The 15,226-nt window shown below is 48.3% G+C and overlaps 1 protein-coding gene across 1 annotated transcript in view; it reads right to left on the reverse strand.

The window, feature by feature from the left end:
- LOC124777912 (guanine nucleotide-binding protein subunit beta-2-like 1) overlaps positions 1-15,096 on the reverse strand; it is a 101,806-nt gene extending 86,710 nt beyond the window's left edge. Inside the window, exons 1-2 of the mRNA XM_047253464.1 lie at positions 14,921-15,096; positions 14,227-14,435 (exon numbers count right to left, since the gene is read on the reverse strand). Of these exons, the coding sequence (XP_047109420.1) occupies positions 14,227-14,435; positions 14,921-15,029 (318 nt within the window). The 5' untranslated portion in view covers positions 15,030-15,096. The remainder of the gene's footprint in view (positions 1-14,226; positions 14,436-14,920) is intronic.
- Positions 15,097-15,226: the final 130 nt, after the last annotated feature.

Consider the following 15,226-nt stretch of genomic DNA (forward strand, 5'->3'; position numbering starts at 1 on the left):
ATGGGGGGACACCAGAAGGACCTGACAGAGATGCAGATAAAATAAGTAAAAAGGTTAAATGTCTTTGGACAAGCCAGTTAAAGTTATAAAACACAGAATACGAGCAGCTGCTCGAGCGTCATCAGCTAAAACATCCGGTAAAGTAGATGACAGGGACAGGACAACACGAAATTGACTAAAACGGGGACACGACAATAAAACATGGCGCACCGTTAATGCCTGACCACAAGGGCACTGCGGGGCTGGGTCACCGGAGAGCAGGTAGCGGTGGCTAAACCGGCAATGCCCAATCCGCAACCTGGTCAGAAGGACCTCCTCTCGCCGATATGGTCGGGAGGAGGTTGTCCATACAGTTGGAAGCGGTTTTACTGCCCGGAGCTTGTTTCCTTGGAGGGATGACCAAGGATCCCACCACAACGACACAAGCCTCTTACATACATCCCCACGAACGTCAGATGACGGGACACAATGGGAGGCTGGCCGCGGCAGGAGAACTGCAGCCTTGGCTGCAGCATCCGCAGCCTCATTCCCAGGCACTCCTACATGTCCGGGAACCCACAGAAAGCAGACAGAACCACCATTATCAGCGAAAGAATGGAGGGACTGCTGTATCCGTTCAATCAAGGGATGGACCGGATAGGGAGCTCCAAGGCTCTGAAGAGCACTGAGTGAGTCAGAGCAGAGTACGTACAATGAATGGCGGTGGCGGCGGGCATACTGAACGGCCTGATGGAGAGCAAAAAGCTCGGCCGTAAAGCTGGAACATTGGTCGAGGAGCCGGTATTTAAAGGTGGCGGCCCCGACGACAAAGGCACAGCCGACACCATCGTCAGTTTTGGAGCCATCGGTGTAAATAAAGGTGTGACCAGCAAGTCAAGCACGAAGTTCGACAAACCGTGAGCAATACACTGCAGCCGGAGTACCCTCCTTCGGGAGTGAGCTGAGGTCGAGATAAATATGAACCGGAGCCTGGAGCCAAGGTGGTGTCGGGCTCTCACCCTCTCTGAAGGTGGTAGGGAGAGCAAAATCCAATTGTCGAAGCAGGCGACGGAAGCGGACTCCGGGGGGCAGCAGGGCAGACACATACAACCCGTACTGACGGTCGAGAGAATTGGCGAAGAAGGACTGGTAAGAGGGGTGGTCGGGCATAGACAACAGCCGGCAGGCATACCGACACAGCAGTACGTCGCGCCGGTAGGTCAATGGTAACTCTGCAGTTTCAGCATAAAGACTCTCGACAGGACTAGTGTAGAAGGCTCCGGTCGCAAGACGTATCCCCCGATGGTGGATGGAGTTGAGCCGGCGTAAGAGGGATGGCCGCGCGGACGAGTAGATGAAGCTCCCATAATCCAGCTTCGATCAGACTATGGACCGATACAAGCGAAGCAGGACAGTGCGATCCGCTCCCCAAGATGAACCGCTAAGAACTCTGAGGACATTAAGGGAACGTGTACAACGGGCCGCCAAATAAGAGACATGTGGAGACCAACACAGTTTCCTGTCCAACATGAGCCCTAGAAACTTAGTTGTGTCCACGAATGGGAGAACAACGGGACCGATCTAAGGATGGCGGAAGGAACGCTTTATATCGCCAAAAGTTGATACAAACCGTCTTCTCTTCAGAGAACCGGAAGCCATTTGCCACGCTCCATGAGTAGAGGCTGTCTAGACAGCGCTGAAGGCAGCGCTCCAGCAGGCATGTTCGCTGGGCACTGCAGTAGATCGCGAAGTCATCGACAAAGAGAGAGCCTGAGACATTAGGTGGAATGCAATCCATAACTGGATTGATCGCGATGGCAAAAAGGGCTACGCTCAAGACGGAGCCCTGAGGCACTCCGTTCTCCTGGAGGAAGACGTCGGACAATACGGAACCCACACGTACCCTAAACTTTCGATCCGTTAAAAAAGGAATCAATAAAAAGGGGCAGGCGACCGCGTAGGCCCCACCTGTGCATAGTGCGGAGGATACCTCCTCTCCAACAGGTATCATAAGCCTTCTCCAAATCGAAGAACACGGCTACCGTTTGGCGCCTTCGCAAAAAGTTGTTCATGATGAATGTCGACAAGGTCACAAGGTGGTCAACAGCGGAGCGGCGGCGACGAAAGCCGCATTGGACATTAGTAAGTAGTCGTCGAGATTCAAGAATCCAGACTAACCGAGCATTAACCATGTGCTCCATCACCTTACAGACACAGCTTTTAAGAGAAATGGGGCGGTAACTAGAAGGAAGGTGTCTATCCTTCCCGGGTTTGGGTATAGAAACAACAATGGCGTCACGCCAACACCTGGGGACTTGACCTTCGGTCCAGACGCGATTGTAGGTACGAAGAAGGAAGCTTTTGCCCGCCGGAGAAAGGTGTGCCAGCATCTGAACGTGAATGGCATCTGGCCCCGGAGCAGAGGATCGGGACAGTGCAAGCGCACGTTCGAGTTCCCGCATAGTAAAGGGGGCATTATAAGTTTCCAGATTCAGCGAGTGGAAGGAAGGTCGCCGAGCCTCTTCTGCCTCTTTCCTGGGAAGGAAGGCAGGGTGGTAATGGGCGGAGCTTGAAACCTCTGCGAAAAACTGGCCAAAGGCGTTGGAGACAGCCACAGGATCAACAAGGACCTCATTACCTGAGGTCAGGCCAGGTACCGAGGAGTGGGACTTAATGCCTGACAGCCGGCGCAGGCTACCCCAAACGACGGAAGAGGGAGTAAAACTGTTAAAGGAGCTGGTGAAAGAGGCCCAACAAGCTTTTTTGCTGACTTTGATGATTCTACGGCATTGCGCTCGGAGTCGTTTGTATTCAATACAATTCGCCAATGTAGGATGGCGGCGAAAGGTGCGTAAAGCAAGTCGTCGAGCACGGATAGCGTCCCTACAAGCCTCGTTCCACCAGGGGACGGAAACGCGACGTGGAGAAGAAGTAGTACGAGGAATGGAACGTTCGGCAGCATTGATGATAACAGCCGTGAGGTATTCGACCTGACTGTCACAACTGGGAAAATCGTGGTCCGGAAAGGTCGCCAGGGAGGAGTAAAGTCCCCAGTCAGCTTTCAGTATGTTCCAGCTCGAAGGACATGGGGATGGGGTGTGGTGCAGGAGACGAACGACACAGGGGAAGTGGTCGCTCGAATAGGTGTCAGAAAGGACATACCACTCGAACCGACGGGCAAGAGTGGTAGAACAGATCGAGAGGTCCATGTGGAAGTAGGTATGAGTAGAGTCCGAGAGGAAAGTCGGGGCGCCGGTATTGAGGCAGACAAGATTGAGATGGTTGAAGACATCCGCCAAGAGTGAGCCTCTTTGACAGGATGCAGGAGAGCCCCAAAGGGGATGATGGGCATTGAAGTCGCCAAACAATAAAAACGGCGGGGGAAGCTGAACGATCAGGTGCATTATGTCAGCCCGACTAACAGCAGATGACAGTGGAGTGTAGATGGTACAAACTGAAAAAGTAAAAGCAGAAAGAGTAATGCGGACAGCTATTGCTTGGAGTGGGGTGGTCAATGGGATGGGACGGTAATAGACATCGTCCCGAACGAGCAACATGACGCCACCATGAGCTGGGATACCGTCCACAGGGGTGAGGTCATACCGCTCCGAGGTATAGTGGGTAAAGGCAATACGGTCAGTCGGGCGCAACTTGGTTTCCTGGAGACCAAGGACGAGCGGACAGTGCAGGCGGAGGAGCAGTTTTAATTCCTCCCGATTAGATTGAATACCTCTTATGTTCCAATGAAACAACGCCATCGCTAGCCAAAAAGTTGGGGTAACGAGACGGGGGAAGAGCTGGTCACCTCGACGGCCGCGGAGGGCCAGGTTGCGAGGGAACAACGCTACAACCGACGGGAGGCGGATCCGGTTCCATCGACTCGTCGCCAGCTGCGGCCACTGTCCCTGGTTGTGTAGAAGGGGCCGCATCATTTGCCGACGAAAGGCCAGCGGAGCGCCTGGCAGCAGCGCATCCCGGCGAAACTGAGGATGGCCGGGAGCAGCGACTCACGGATGAAACTTCAGATGAAACGCGCCGGGGTGGAGAGGGGGATAGAGACTTCTTCTTGGAGGCCTTCTTGGAAGGCCGAGGAGGCACAGGGATGGTGGGCTGGACCCGAAGAAGGTCCTCACGCGCGGGGTCCGTTTTGGAACGCCGGTCCTCGGAAATTGGGGTCCGGAACGTTTCCCTGATGGACGCCTGAGAAGAGGATCGCTTCTCAGGTGGCGTGGGGGGAGGAAGAGGAGGAAGGGTGGCCCCTGGGGCAGAGGAGGTGGGGGCCACAGGGGAGGAGGATTTGGAAGGGAGGGATTTGGGAGAAGGGGGCAGAGCCCCCTGATGGGCGGAGGAGGCGGAGGGGGGACAGGATAGGGGTGAGGATACCGCGGAAGGAGTGGACACAACTGAGGCAAACGAAGTGGTCAATGGCACAGGATGAAGGCGGTCATACTTCTTCCTGGCCTCAGAATAAGAGAGCCGATCCAAAGTTCTTATTTCTTGTATTTTCTTCTCCTTCTGATAGGCGGGGCAGTCTGAGATCTAGGCGAGTGGATGCCAGGACAATTAATGCACCGAGGTGGTGGGGTGCATGTATGTTCCTCACGAAGAGGACGTCCACAATCGCCACAAAGGGGCTCAGCCTCACACTGTGACGACATGTGCCCAAAGCGCAAACACCTAAAACAGCGCATAGGAGGCGGGACGTACGGTCGCACGTCACACCGGTAGCACATCACCTCGGCGCTCCAGGTTGGCCCTGAGCTCCTCATCAGATTGTAGCAGGAGGTCACGATGAAAAATAACCCCCTGCGTCCTATTTAGTGCCAGATGTGGGACAATGGATACTGGGATGTCCCCTAGGTGGTCGCACGCCTGGAGCGCCGCCGACTGTGTGGCGGAGGTGGTCTTGATAACTACGGACCCTGAACGCATCTTGCTGAGAGCCTCAATTTCCCCGAAGATTTCTTCAATGTGCTGAACAAAGAACATGGGCTTGGAGGTGGCGAATGTCCCCCCATCGGTTCTTGAACAGACCAAATAGCGGGGGAAGTACTTCGCCCCAAGCCGGCGGGCCTGTCCCTCCTCCCATGGAGTGGCCAAGAGGGAAAGGGCAGGAGAACCAGGACTAGAAACGGTACCTTTTCTTTTGAAAGACTCGGCCGCAGAGCGACCTGATACGTGTTGACATTTCATCTGCGAAACGTCCGCCCCGATACCACCCACTCTGATCAGGGGCTCTCCCCACGGGCGCCACCCAGCCGCAGCAAGGGTCATCTGGCAGGATGACCATTGCCGGGAGTCCTGATGCCCCAAGGAGATGGGCGTCTACTCCTTGGCCGACGTGGGGAGGGTGCAGCTCAGGTATCGGCAGTACGATCCCTGTGTTGTCAGGGGGCTACAACCTAGAGGGTACATGACGACCCCACCACAACGGGCTGGCTACCGTGCTGGACTTCTGGTGCCATGGAAAGTCCATCATGATCGCTGGGGCAGATGGAGATGCACTATGGGCGTAACTTGGACAACCCATCAGGCGTTTAGGCCCAACTTGAGGAATAGTGGGTATGGTTACAACGCCGGTACAATACTGAGTGCCAAGGTCTTAGTGCACTTAGGACCAGTGGTACACCACGTAAGGTGTCCTTCCCCGAAAGGCTCGTACTTCTGTAGAATTTTGAAAAATGGAGGGCAAACCCCAAGGGGGACCATCACATGGAAGGCCGAAACGGTTGAAACTCCTTTTGGTCGCCTCGTACGACAGGCAGGAATACCTCGGGCCTATTCTTACTCCGGACCCGCAGGGGTAAGGCGGAGGAGGTAACGCAGACTATGGTACGATAAATGGAGCAACATTTGGATGTGGATACCATCCGGTCCTGGGGCGGAGGAGCGAGAAGAAGAGAGTGCATGTTGGATTTCCCGCATGGAGAAAACAGTATTGTAGCTTTCGCGATTTTTAGAGGAGAAAGCAAGAGGTTGCATTTCCGCAGTGCGTTTCTTCGGGAGAAACGCTGGCGGGTAATTTGAAGAGCTCGAAATCTCAGCAAAGTGTTGACCCAATGAGTTAGAAATTTCGACGGGGTCCACTAATGTATCATGTGCAACAGTGAGCCCAGAGACCGGGGAGAAACTAGGCGCGCCTGATAACCGTCGAATCCGACTCCAAACTTCCGAGGAGGAAGTGAAGGTGTTAAATGAGCTAGTAAAGAATTTCCAGCTTTCCTTCTTGGTATAGCGGATGACGCGACGGCATCGCGCTCGGAACTGTTGACAGCGGATACAGTTGGCCAAAGTAGGATGGTGGTGGAAAACGTGAAGAGCACGTCGCCGCTCACGTATTGCGTCATGGCATGCCGCATTAAGCCAAGGAACTGGGGGGCGCTGAGGCAATTTGGAGGTGCGAGGTATTAAACGTTCCGCAGCTGAAAGAATAACGTCTGTAATATGAGTGACCTCATCGTCGACGCTAGGAAAGTGACGGTCATCGAATGTCGCTAGGGACGAAAAAAGTGTCCAATTGGCTTCGCCAAACTTCCAGCGTCTCGGGCGCATATATGGCAGTTGTGGCTGCAATCTAAGGACACATGGAAAATGGTCACTCAGCAAGGGCGAACCATTCGAAGCGCCAAGCTAGCAGGACTGAAAGGTCCAAATGAGAGAAATTTGTCTTGGAGGCAGACGAAAATGTAGGGTCCCCAGTGTTGAGGCAAACAAGATCCGCTTGGTGGAAGATGTCTAGCAATAGTGAGCCACACGGACAAGGATGTGGAAATCCCCAAGGTGGGTGGAAAGACGGACAGCGACTGCTTGGAAGGAAGTGTTTAAGGGGATTGGGTGATAATGGAGAGTATTATGGAGAAGAATCATGAGTCCTCCATGTGCTGGAGTGCCTTCAACAGAGGGGAGATCAAATCAGACTGACTGAAAATGGGGGAAGAAAAAGCGGTCGTGGGGACGCAGCTTTGTTTTCTGAAGACAGAAGATGACCAGCGAGTAGGATCGTAAGAGGATCGACAATTCATCCCGATTGGCTCGAATTCCGCGGATATTCCAATGGATAATGGACATAGGGTGGACAGAAAATGGAAGAATGTGACCAAGGTTGCCGTCAACTCAATGACTGCTAAGAGCTTGCGACCGACGGCATGGTACGGCACTCATCCGAAGGCAGAAGATCCTGATCCATAGGTTGTTCAGGAGCGGCCGGTTGATCGGCCGCCAGCACTGCGCCTCGGCGACACACAAGACGGCCGAGGGTGATTACCGCCAGGTGGTGCTGTAGATGAGACACGCCTTGGCGGAGAAGGAGATGAACTGGGTTTCTTATTAGCTTTCTTGGAAACATGATGTTTAGATGAACGAGGAACAGATGGTTGTGAAGTTGGGGTACGTAAAAGATCTTCACGAGTATGCTCTTTTTTGGAAGTCCGGGTGTCTGACTTTTGGGATCGAGATTTAGCAGAACCTGATGAAGGGTGAACCATACAGTGGGCACGCGAAAGTGGGGAGGTTGAACGGGCGATCTTTGCGCTGGCCGATCTGACGACTGTGGCACTAAAGTTAAGGTCACAAGTCTGTGTGGCTGCCTCCTTTGTTGGCCAAGGAGAGGCAAGGACAGTGCTGTATTTTCTGTCTGAGGCACGGTGGGCTGTCGACTGGCAAATAATTTTCGAGCAGCAAAGGTCGACACCTTTTCCTTCACTCTGATTTCCTGAATGAGCTTTTCGTCTTTAAAAATGGGGCAATCTCGAGAGGAAGCAGCGTGGTCACCCATAGAGTTGATGCAACGAGGGGATGGAGGTGGACATGCACCCTCATGGGCATCCTTGCCACACGTAACACATTTGGTCAGGTTGGAACAGGACTGGCTGGTGTGATTGAACCGCTGACACCGATAGCAACGCGTAGGGTTTGGGATGTAAGGGCGAACGGAAATTATCTCATAGCCTGCTTTGATTTTCGATGGGAGTTGAACTTTGTCAAATGTCAAGAAGACAGTACGGGTTAACGATGTTCGTGTCAGCCCTTTTCATGACTATGAACAGCCGTTACGCCCTGGTCAGACAGGTAGTGTTGAATTTCCTTGACGGATTGTCCGTTGTACAGGACCTGCAATTGCGTCAACACCTTTCTGAATAATGAACGGGTTGACCGTGGAGAAGTGATCTTCGTCAGACCGAGAAACAACAAGGAACTGTGGCAACGATGGAAGAACTGTCTGTGGCTGAGACTCAGTAAACTTACGCTTGTGAGCAGACATAGTGGAAGATGAGGAAACCATTGCGGAAGAACCCCCATGATTACCGGCGTCTCCGGTGGCGCGCTCCTCCCTTGTGGGGGCCCTCTCTGAGGGCACTCCCGCCTTAGGTGATTGTTCACATCTCGGGTCACCCCTCCTGAGAAACGGATGGAGGGACCAATCGGCACTTTCGGAAGGTATCAGCTTGGGTAATCACCCCTCCCTGGGCCTGGCCGTTACCAGGGGGTACGTACGTGTCCTATCTGTCTACCCGGGGCGGGGAATTATGCATTACCCCGTCACCGGCTATGCATGAAAATGCGTGGGTCGGCCTTCAGACATGCACAGGGAGGAAGAAAGAGAAAGGGAAAAATAAAGAAAGGGAAAGGAAAGAAGAGAGGTCTCAAACGCTGCAGGGGAGAAAAGGGTAAAGAGAAGAGGTAAGGAAAAGAGAAGGACAAAGGAAGGATGAAGGCATGCAAGCAGAGAAGGTGAAGAATGTGTTAGATTTATGAGCGTCCGTCTCCGGACGTAGGCACAAACCTTACTCCCAGAGGGTGAGAAAGGGAAGGGGGGGGGGGGGGGCGAAGATTGGGGATAGGGAGGGCCACATTAGCTCGGGGTCCCGTGCTCACTACGCACGTATCCACAAAAGAGTTGTGGACACCCCGGGGGGACGGAAGAGGGTGTTCCCAACTACCACGGCAGCAGGAATAGACGGCCGGGCTGGAGGGCCCACAAACCACAAAAAGCAGCTGAGCTTGGGGGCTCATCGCCAGGGACAGCGACATCGAAGCTGCTGCAGCATATGTCGATGAAATGCGCACAGGGTGAAGTCGGTCGTACTTGCATTTAGCCTCAGTGTAAGTGAGCCTATCCAAGGTCTTATACTCCATAATCTTCCATTCTTTTTGATAAACTGTGCAGTATGACGAGCAAGGTGAATGTTTCTGTCTGCAGTTGACACAAACAGGGGGCGGCGAACATGGGACGTTGGGATGGGAGGCACGTCCACAATCCCGACAGGTGAGTTGGCATCGTATCTCTATGACATATGCCCAAACGTCCAGTACTTAAATCAGTGCATGGGAGGAGGGACATAAGGCTTAACATCACATCGATATATCCTCACCTTGACCTTCTCGGGCAGGGTGTCACCCTCGAAAGATAAGATGAAAGCGCCGGCGGCAACCCTACTATCTTTAGGTCCCGTGAAGACACGTTGTACAAAGTGGACACTGCAGCATTCCAGATTTGCACGGAGCTCACCGTCAGACTGCAACAACAGATCACAATGAAAAATAAGTCCCTGAACCATATTGAGGCTCCTATGAAGCGTAATGGAGACTGCACCATCACCGAGCTTCTAGAATGAAATTTTCGCTCTACAGTGGAGTGTGCGCTGATATGGAACTTCCTGGCAGATTAAAACACAGTTTTAATCTGCCAGGAAATTACCGAGCTTGTCACAAGCAAGCAATGCCCGTGACTGCTGGGGATGCTGTCTGTATGAAGACTGCTCCAGGCCTCAATTTAGGCATGTCCTCAGCTTCTCCAAACTTTTTCTCTAAATTTTCCACAAAAAACTGAGGCTTTGTGGTCAGAAATGAGTCCCCATCTGTTCGGCTGCAAACCAGAAATAGAGGAGAATACGTCTCACCAGGTAATTTAGATTGTCAATCCTCCACTGGTCTGGGCAGGGAAGGGAACGATTGGGGGGTCATACGTTAAAGCACTGAACTTTCCTTTCTTAGAGACTCGTGCTTGCACACTATTCGTATTTCTTTTCATTGTGGTCCCACGAGCAGCCAGGGAAAGGAATGTCCACACAGACAGAGCCCCGCTTGCCTGGGTGAGACTAATACAACCAGGAAGCGGCAGGTTCCCCAAAGGTCACCCGCTAGCAACTGTTCAACCTCAACAGCCATGCGTCTCCTCAGCGCGCAGCACACCTTGAGATTGAGGGTTTTTCATAAAGGTTTCTACCATCCTCGCGACCCAGGCAGTTAAGCCAAGATCCCCGGGCTCTGTACCGTACAACGTTCCACCGTCACGCCTTTTGGTGGTCTTTGAAACACGCTCAGAGCTTACGGTATTGAGGACTGGTGGTAGTTCCCAGTCCCCAGCTCAGGGACCCCGGGTTCGTCAAGCCCATACCCAGCAACTAAATGCAGAGCCCCCTGAGAGTCCCAGAATGTTGACGCCAGAGAAATTCCGCCAGGTAGTTATTCAGCATAGCACACAGAGTTCTGAAATGCCTTTAATTTTTTTCTTTAGCTTTTGGCCAGACTGACTCCACGTGATTTGTGGTTGCGCTTGTAAAGGGATCGACACAATAAAGCGAATGATTAACAGTCAGATGATTGTAGCCCAAGTTACCTATGGTATTGTAAGCTTGCCACAAATCAGAAACTACTGTGGTTCCAGGCAAAACATACTGTTGCAAAATTGACAGCAAATGGGTGCATCACGTCGTGGCACAGCAACCATAAAGCTTTGCTTTGTCTCAACATCATAACCACCATTGCTCCCGCACCGTATGACCTCAATGGTCCTTTCTCCTCATGAAGCAGCTCTCATCTATTTCAACAGGGCCGCCCAAAACTATTGGCTCAATTAAGAAATATTGATGGCAGATATCCCTACAAAATTGGCTCCACTCGACCACAGTGTGCTCACTGCCAATTTTGAGCTCCCTCATTAAAAACTTTTGTTTATTGAGTTCGAAAGCCCACATGTAAGACAGTTGCAAAATTTTAGAAATGTCTAAATGACTGCCAGCAAAAAAGGACATTTTCCTGATTGAACATTTCTTTCTACAGTCCCTGCCAACAGAGCAGCGCCAAATTTCGCCATATTTCCCTGTAGCTTTCTCCAGCTTCATCTCTCTCTTTTTTGCAACCATATGAAAAAATTACTTTTTTGGTATTCCGTGCATATATGTGCTTATATCATCAGAAATATGCATTTCCTTCAAATGCAGTTACTTTTCTCGCGATCAGCGCATGTATCCCCTAAACTGCGTAAGTACGCATTTTTGTTACACCAAGATACCTCCCATTTCTAAAGAAAACTACTGTAATTCATTCAGATATTATTGATGTTGCAAGTACACTGACTGCTGTGAATAACAAATTCCCGCATATTGTTAACTTCTTGTTCTCTCATTTGTCATATCTGCCTTCCCTAGAGCTATTGAAAGTTTTATTTATCCATACAACTGAAGTTAGAATATGACTTAAAACCATTAGCAAAGAGAGTTGTACAATCTGTCCATTTGATCATTACAAATGTAATAACTGAAATAAGTAGACAAAAATGAGGCAGGTGAGCAATATGGAAAGCCACTCACATCCTGATAATCAGTCTTCTCTGAGGTTTTAATAATGAATTTGCTGATATCCCCTCCCCCTTTCCTTCCACAACACAGATTTACTGCACAAGAACCATTGCAATGACATTTTAACAACTCTTTGGAAAATATTTGTCGTGACTGTAGACACATGAAATTTAAGAGCAGACAGTCAATCCAGAGAAGAGAGAAAGTTTTTGAAATGTGGTGTTGCCAAAGAATACTGATGGGTAGATCATTAAACTACTAAAAAGGCACTGAATCTAATTAAGAGGAAAAATTTGCAGTACAGCATGACAAAGTAGGGGCAGTTGATAGGACGCATCCTGAAACAGCAATGATTAATCAATTATGCAATGGAGGTAAGTATTATAGAGAAAAGCCTAACTTTAATACATTAAGCAGATATAAGAGGATGTTACACACATATCAGGCTTACGAAGAACAGACTTATGCAGAGATGTCTTCAGACTGAAGATCATTGTGAAACAAATTGCAGCTGAATATTTCACTTCCTGAACAGATATTTAATAATAAATCACTGCAAAGGTGAAAGAGTAATTATAAGATTCAATTTATCAGTATGAATTTTGAATGTGCACAAGAAATTGTACAGACACATCAACGATAAGCTGCAGCCATCAGATCGCTGTTAGTGGCCTATTAGGTTGAATGAAACTACTTGAAAGTGGCCCATTGTCAACCAAGAATACCTGAATTAAGTCTAGAACAAAGAGTGATGCAAGTGGATTCCTTTAACAAAGCCTTTGTTCTGGCACATTAAGTTACATACAAACCATATTAAACTAACATATTCCAAAATATTACTGTGAGACAAAGACATATGTGAACGGAAAATCAGTTTAAAGGCCAATGGGAGTCCAACATCTTGATCACATTTATCCACAGGCATCTGTTCACCTAAGGAATATATTAATAATAGAACCTTGAGGCAGCTACGTCTCAACACCCCCCCCCCCCCCCTTTTCTTAACTCCAAAAGAAATTATGTGCATGAGGGACACACATGCGTTTTTGCTTTGTTGGACTGACAGCACTGTGCTGTCGGCAGGAATGCCTCTGTTGCTTCAGACAATTCCTTTGCCAGTATTGTGGTATTAGTCTTTGTTAACGGTGACAGTTAAAAGTAAAGTAATAACTGTTTCCTTAAATATTACAATGTCCGTGAAAAACATTTTTCCAGTTACAAAAGTTTTGTTGTGTTTCTATTAGACAAATAATCCTAAAAGTGAGCTTTTATTTCTGGTGAGTAGAAGCAGGCACATCTAATTGCCTCTTCTTTTAGACATTCTGTTAAGTTAAAAGACCTCGCATTTTTAAAAAAAAAAAAAAAAAATTGTTATACGGGTAGCGGGCTCCATCTATGTCATGAAAAAGAAGTAATGTAAGGGATGATCCAAATTTTGAAGAGAAACTTGCTATGATGCAGAAGAAGCTGATGAAGAGTAAATGGATGCAGAGTATTTATTTCCCGACCATTCTGATTGTGATCCTTTCTTTTCTCCTGAAAAAGCAACCTCTAGGTCTTTCACTTATGCATCATGAGAAAGGCTGCTTCAGCTGTATGATAAAGATGTATATATGATCCAACTAGTTTCATGACATTAGAGCCACATCTTCAGGGACACATGTTTATTTCAGATCAGTCCAAGTGTTAATCATTCTACTGATTAACAGTTAGACGGTTCTGAAATGAAAATGTATCCCTGAACATGGTGCTCTATTGCCATAAAACTAGTTGGATCATAAATAAATATTTGTTGTACAGCTGAAGCAGCTTTTTTTCTTTAAGATGCAGTTCTACAACTGTGGCTGCCCACAATACAAAAGTTTCTACTTCCTCTGATGAACAACTGTTGCAGGTGTTCATGTATCCTGCACAGGTGACCAAGTAGATAACGATGTTTCAGTTTCTTTTGTTTACAAAGAGAAAAATTTATTTGATTGGGAATCAAAAGAACCAAATAAAGCTAGACGAATATTTTGTGATAACATAATACAGGATATAAAAATGGATACTGTAAATTTAGGTGATAATCCTAAGATTGAAGATAATTGGTTTTGATGTTTGATGAACTCTTGGAACTAATTGTAAAACAGATGCACATTAAACTGCAACAGTACAGAAACAGGATCAAAGTACATCAGCAAAGTAATTAGGCCTACAAATCTCCTGATCTGTACAAAGAGGAAGTCCAGTCTCTGCCTTTACTAGAACATGAACCCTGCATACAAGTGTGTGAACTGTGATGTACCTGCATGCATGGAACATTCCAGAAAAGTGTTAAGAGAGTAATGGATTAACTAAAATATCTGAATTTAAAGCTTACCCCTGACAATTTTTTTTTTTACACACAATTCATGTATTTTGTGAATTGTTGTTCTGTCTGTTCATTGTTCTCATAAGTAACTCTTTCCAAAAAAGCAACATTTGTTACTGTGTCTGTCAGACACACATTTCCTGTTAGCTAATAAAAAATCATTCTTCCCATGGTGGGTTGATATTGACTAATATTTCAACAGCGAGATTCCATACAATCTTAACTGCGTGTAGATATCAGACATACGCCCAACAATGGGCAATGTTCATCGGAAACTAAGTACGTTGCGTAGTAACAACATTCATTTATAAATACCTTCGTATGGTCCACAAATTGACGAGTGCTTATTCCTTTGGACAAATCCCACAGCCGTAGTGTCTTGTCCCACGAACCAGAAAGAGCGAAGTGTCCATCTGTCGAAATTACAATATCACTTACGAAGTGGCTGTGGCCTTGTAGCCTCTTCTGTGGTACACCAAAATTTGTATCGTCGCGTGTCAACTTCCAGAGAATCAAAGACCTGTCTGAAAATGAAGAGATCGAGAACATCAAGTTACCATATGCCTGCATCATATGGTGCATCACACAAGGGCGCAACAAACGCTGAGGTAATTATTATTGTAATACAATACTTCCTACAAAAATAGAACTTAATTTTAAATAGAAGGCACGTTTCCTTCTCTTTTGTTACAACGACTGGAGCCACCGAAAACTCAGGACATTACTGAAAGGGTCCCATATGGCTCCTCTCATCATCTTTATCATGCTGATTTTCTAAAAGAGAATTAAATTCACTTTAAACAACACCGTCGCGCTTGTTTGCGGCGCGCATATTAAATGTTTGAAAGAACGAGACAGCTGCAAGTCGGTCATTCCCATAACTGAATCTGATTGTTGCGGAACTACCACACCGCTTCTGTCTACAATAAAATAGGCGACGCCTGTAACAGGGGTGCTCTAAATAGCATATTTAAAGCCAGTAATAAAACGACCTAAAATTTAACATTACCTCTAGATGACGATAAAATCATATCAGGGTATTTTGTATTGGTTGCAACTTGCGTAACCCAGCCATTGTGACCTCTTAGAGTCCCACGAAGCACAAGAGATTCAGTCATTTGCGTTTTCTCTGTACCATTAAAGAAACAACACGCGACACGTACGCTACCACCTTTCAGAATTCCCTCTGCAGTGTGCCGAATAACGTCAGATGCCGCTTGGCGGAGCTAATAGTGGGGGGAACTGGGACATGCAAAGTATACAACCACAGATATTTCACATTCCAATAACAGTTTCATTTTATTAAGGTGTCCAT

This window comes from Schistocerca piceifrons, chromosome 2 (assembly GCF_021461385.2).
Source record: "Schistocerca piceifrons isolate TAMUIC-IGC-003096 chromosome 2, iqSchPice1.1, whole genome shotgun sequence".
NCBI classification, from domain to species: domain Eukaryota; kingdom Metazoa; phylum Arthropoda; class Insecta; order Orthoptera; family Acrididae; genus Schistocerca; species Schistocerca piceifrons.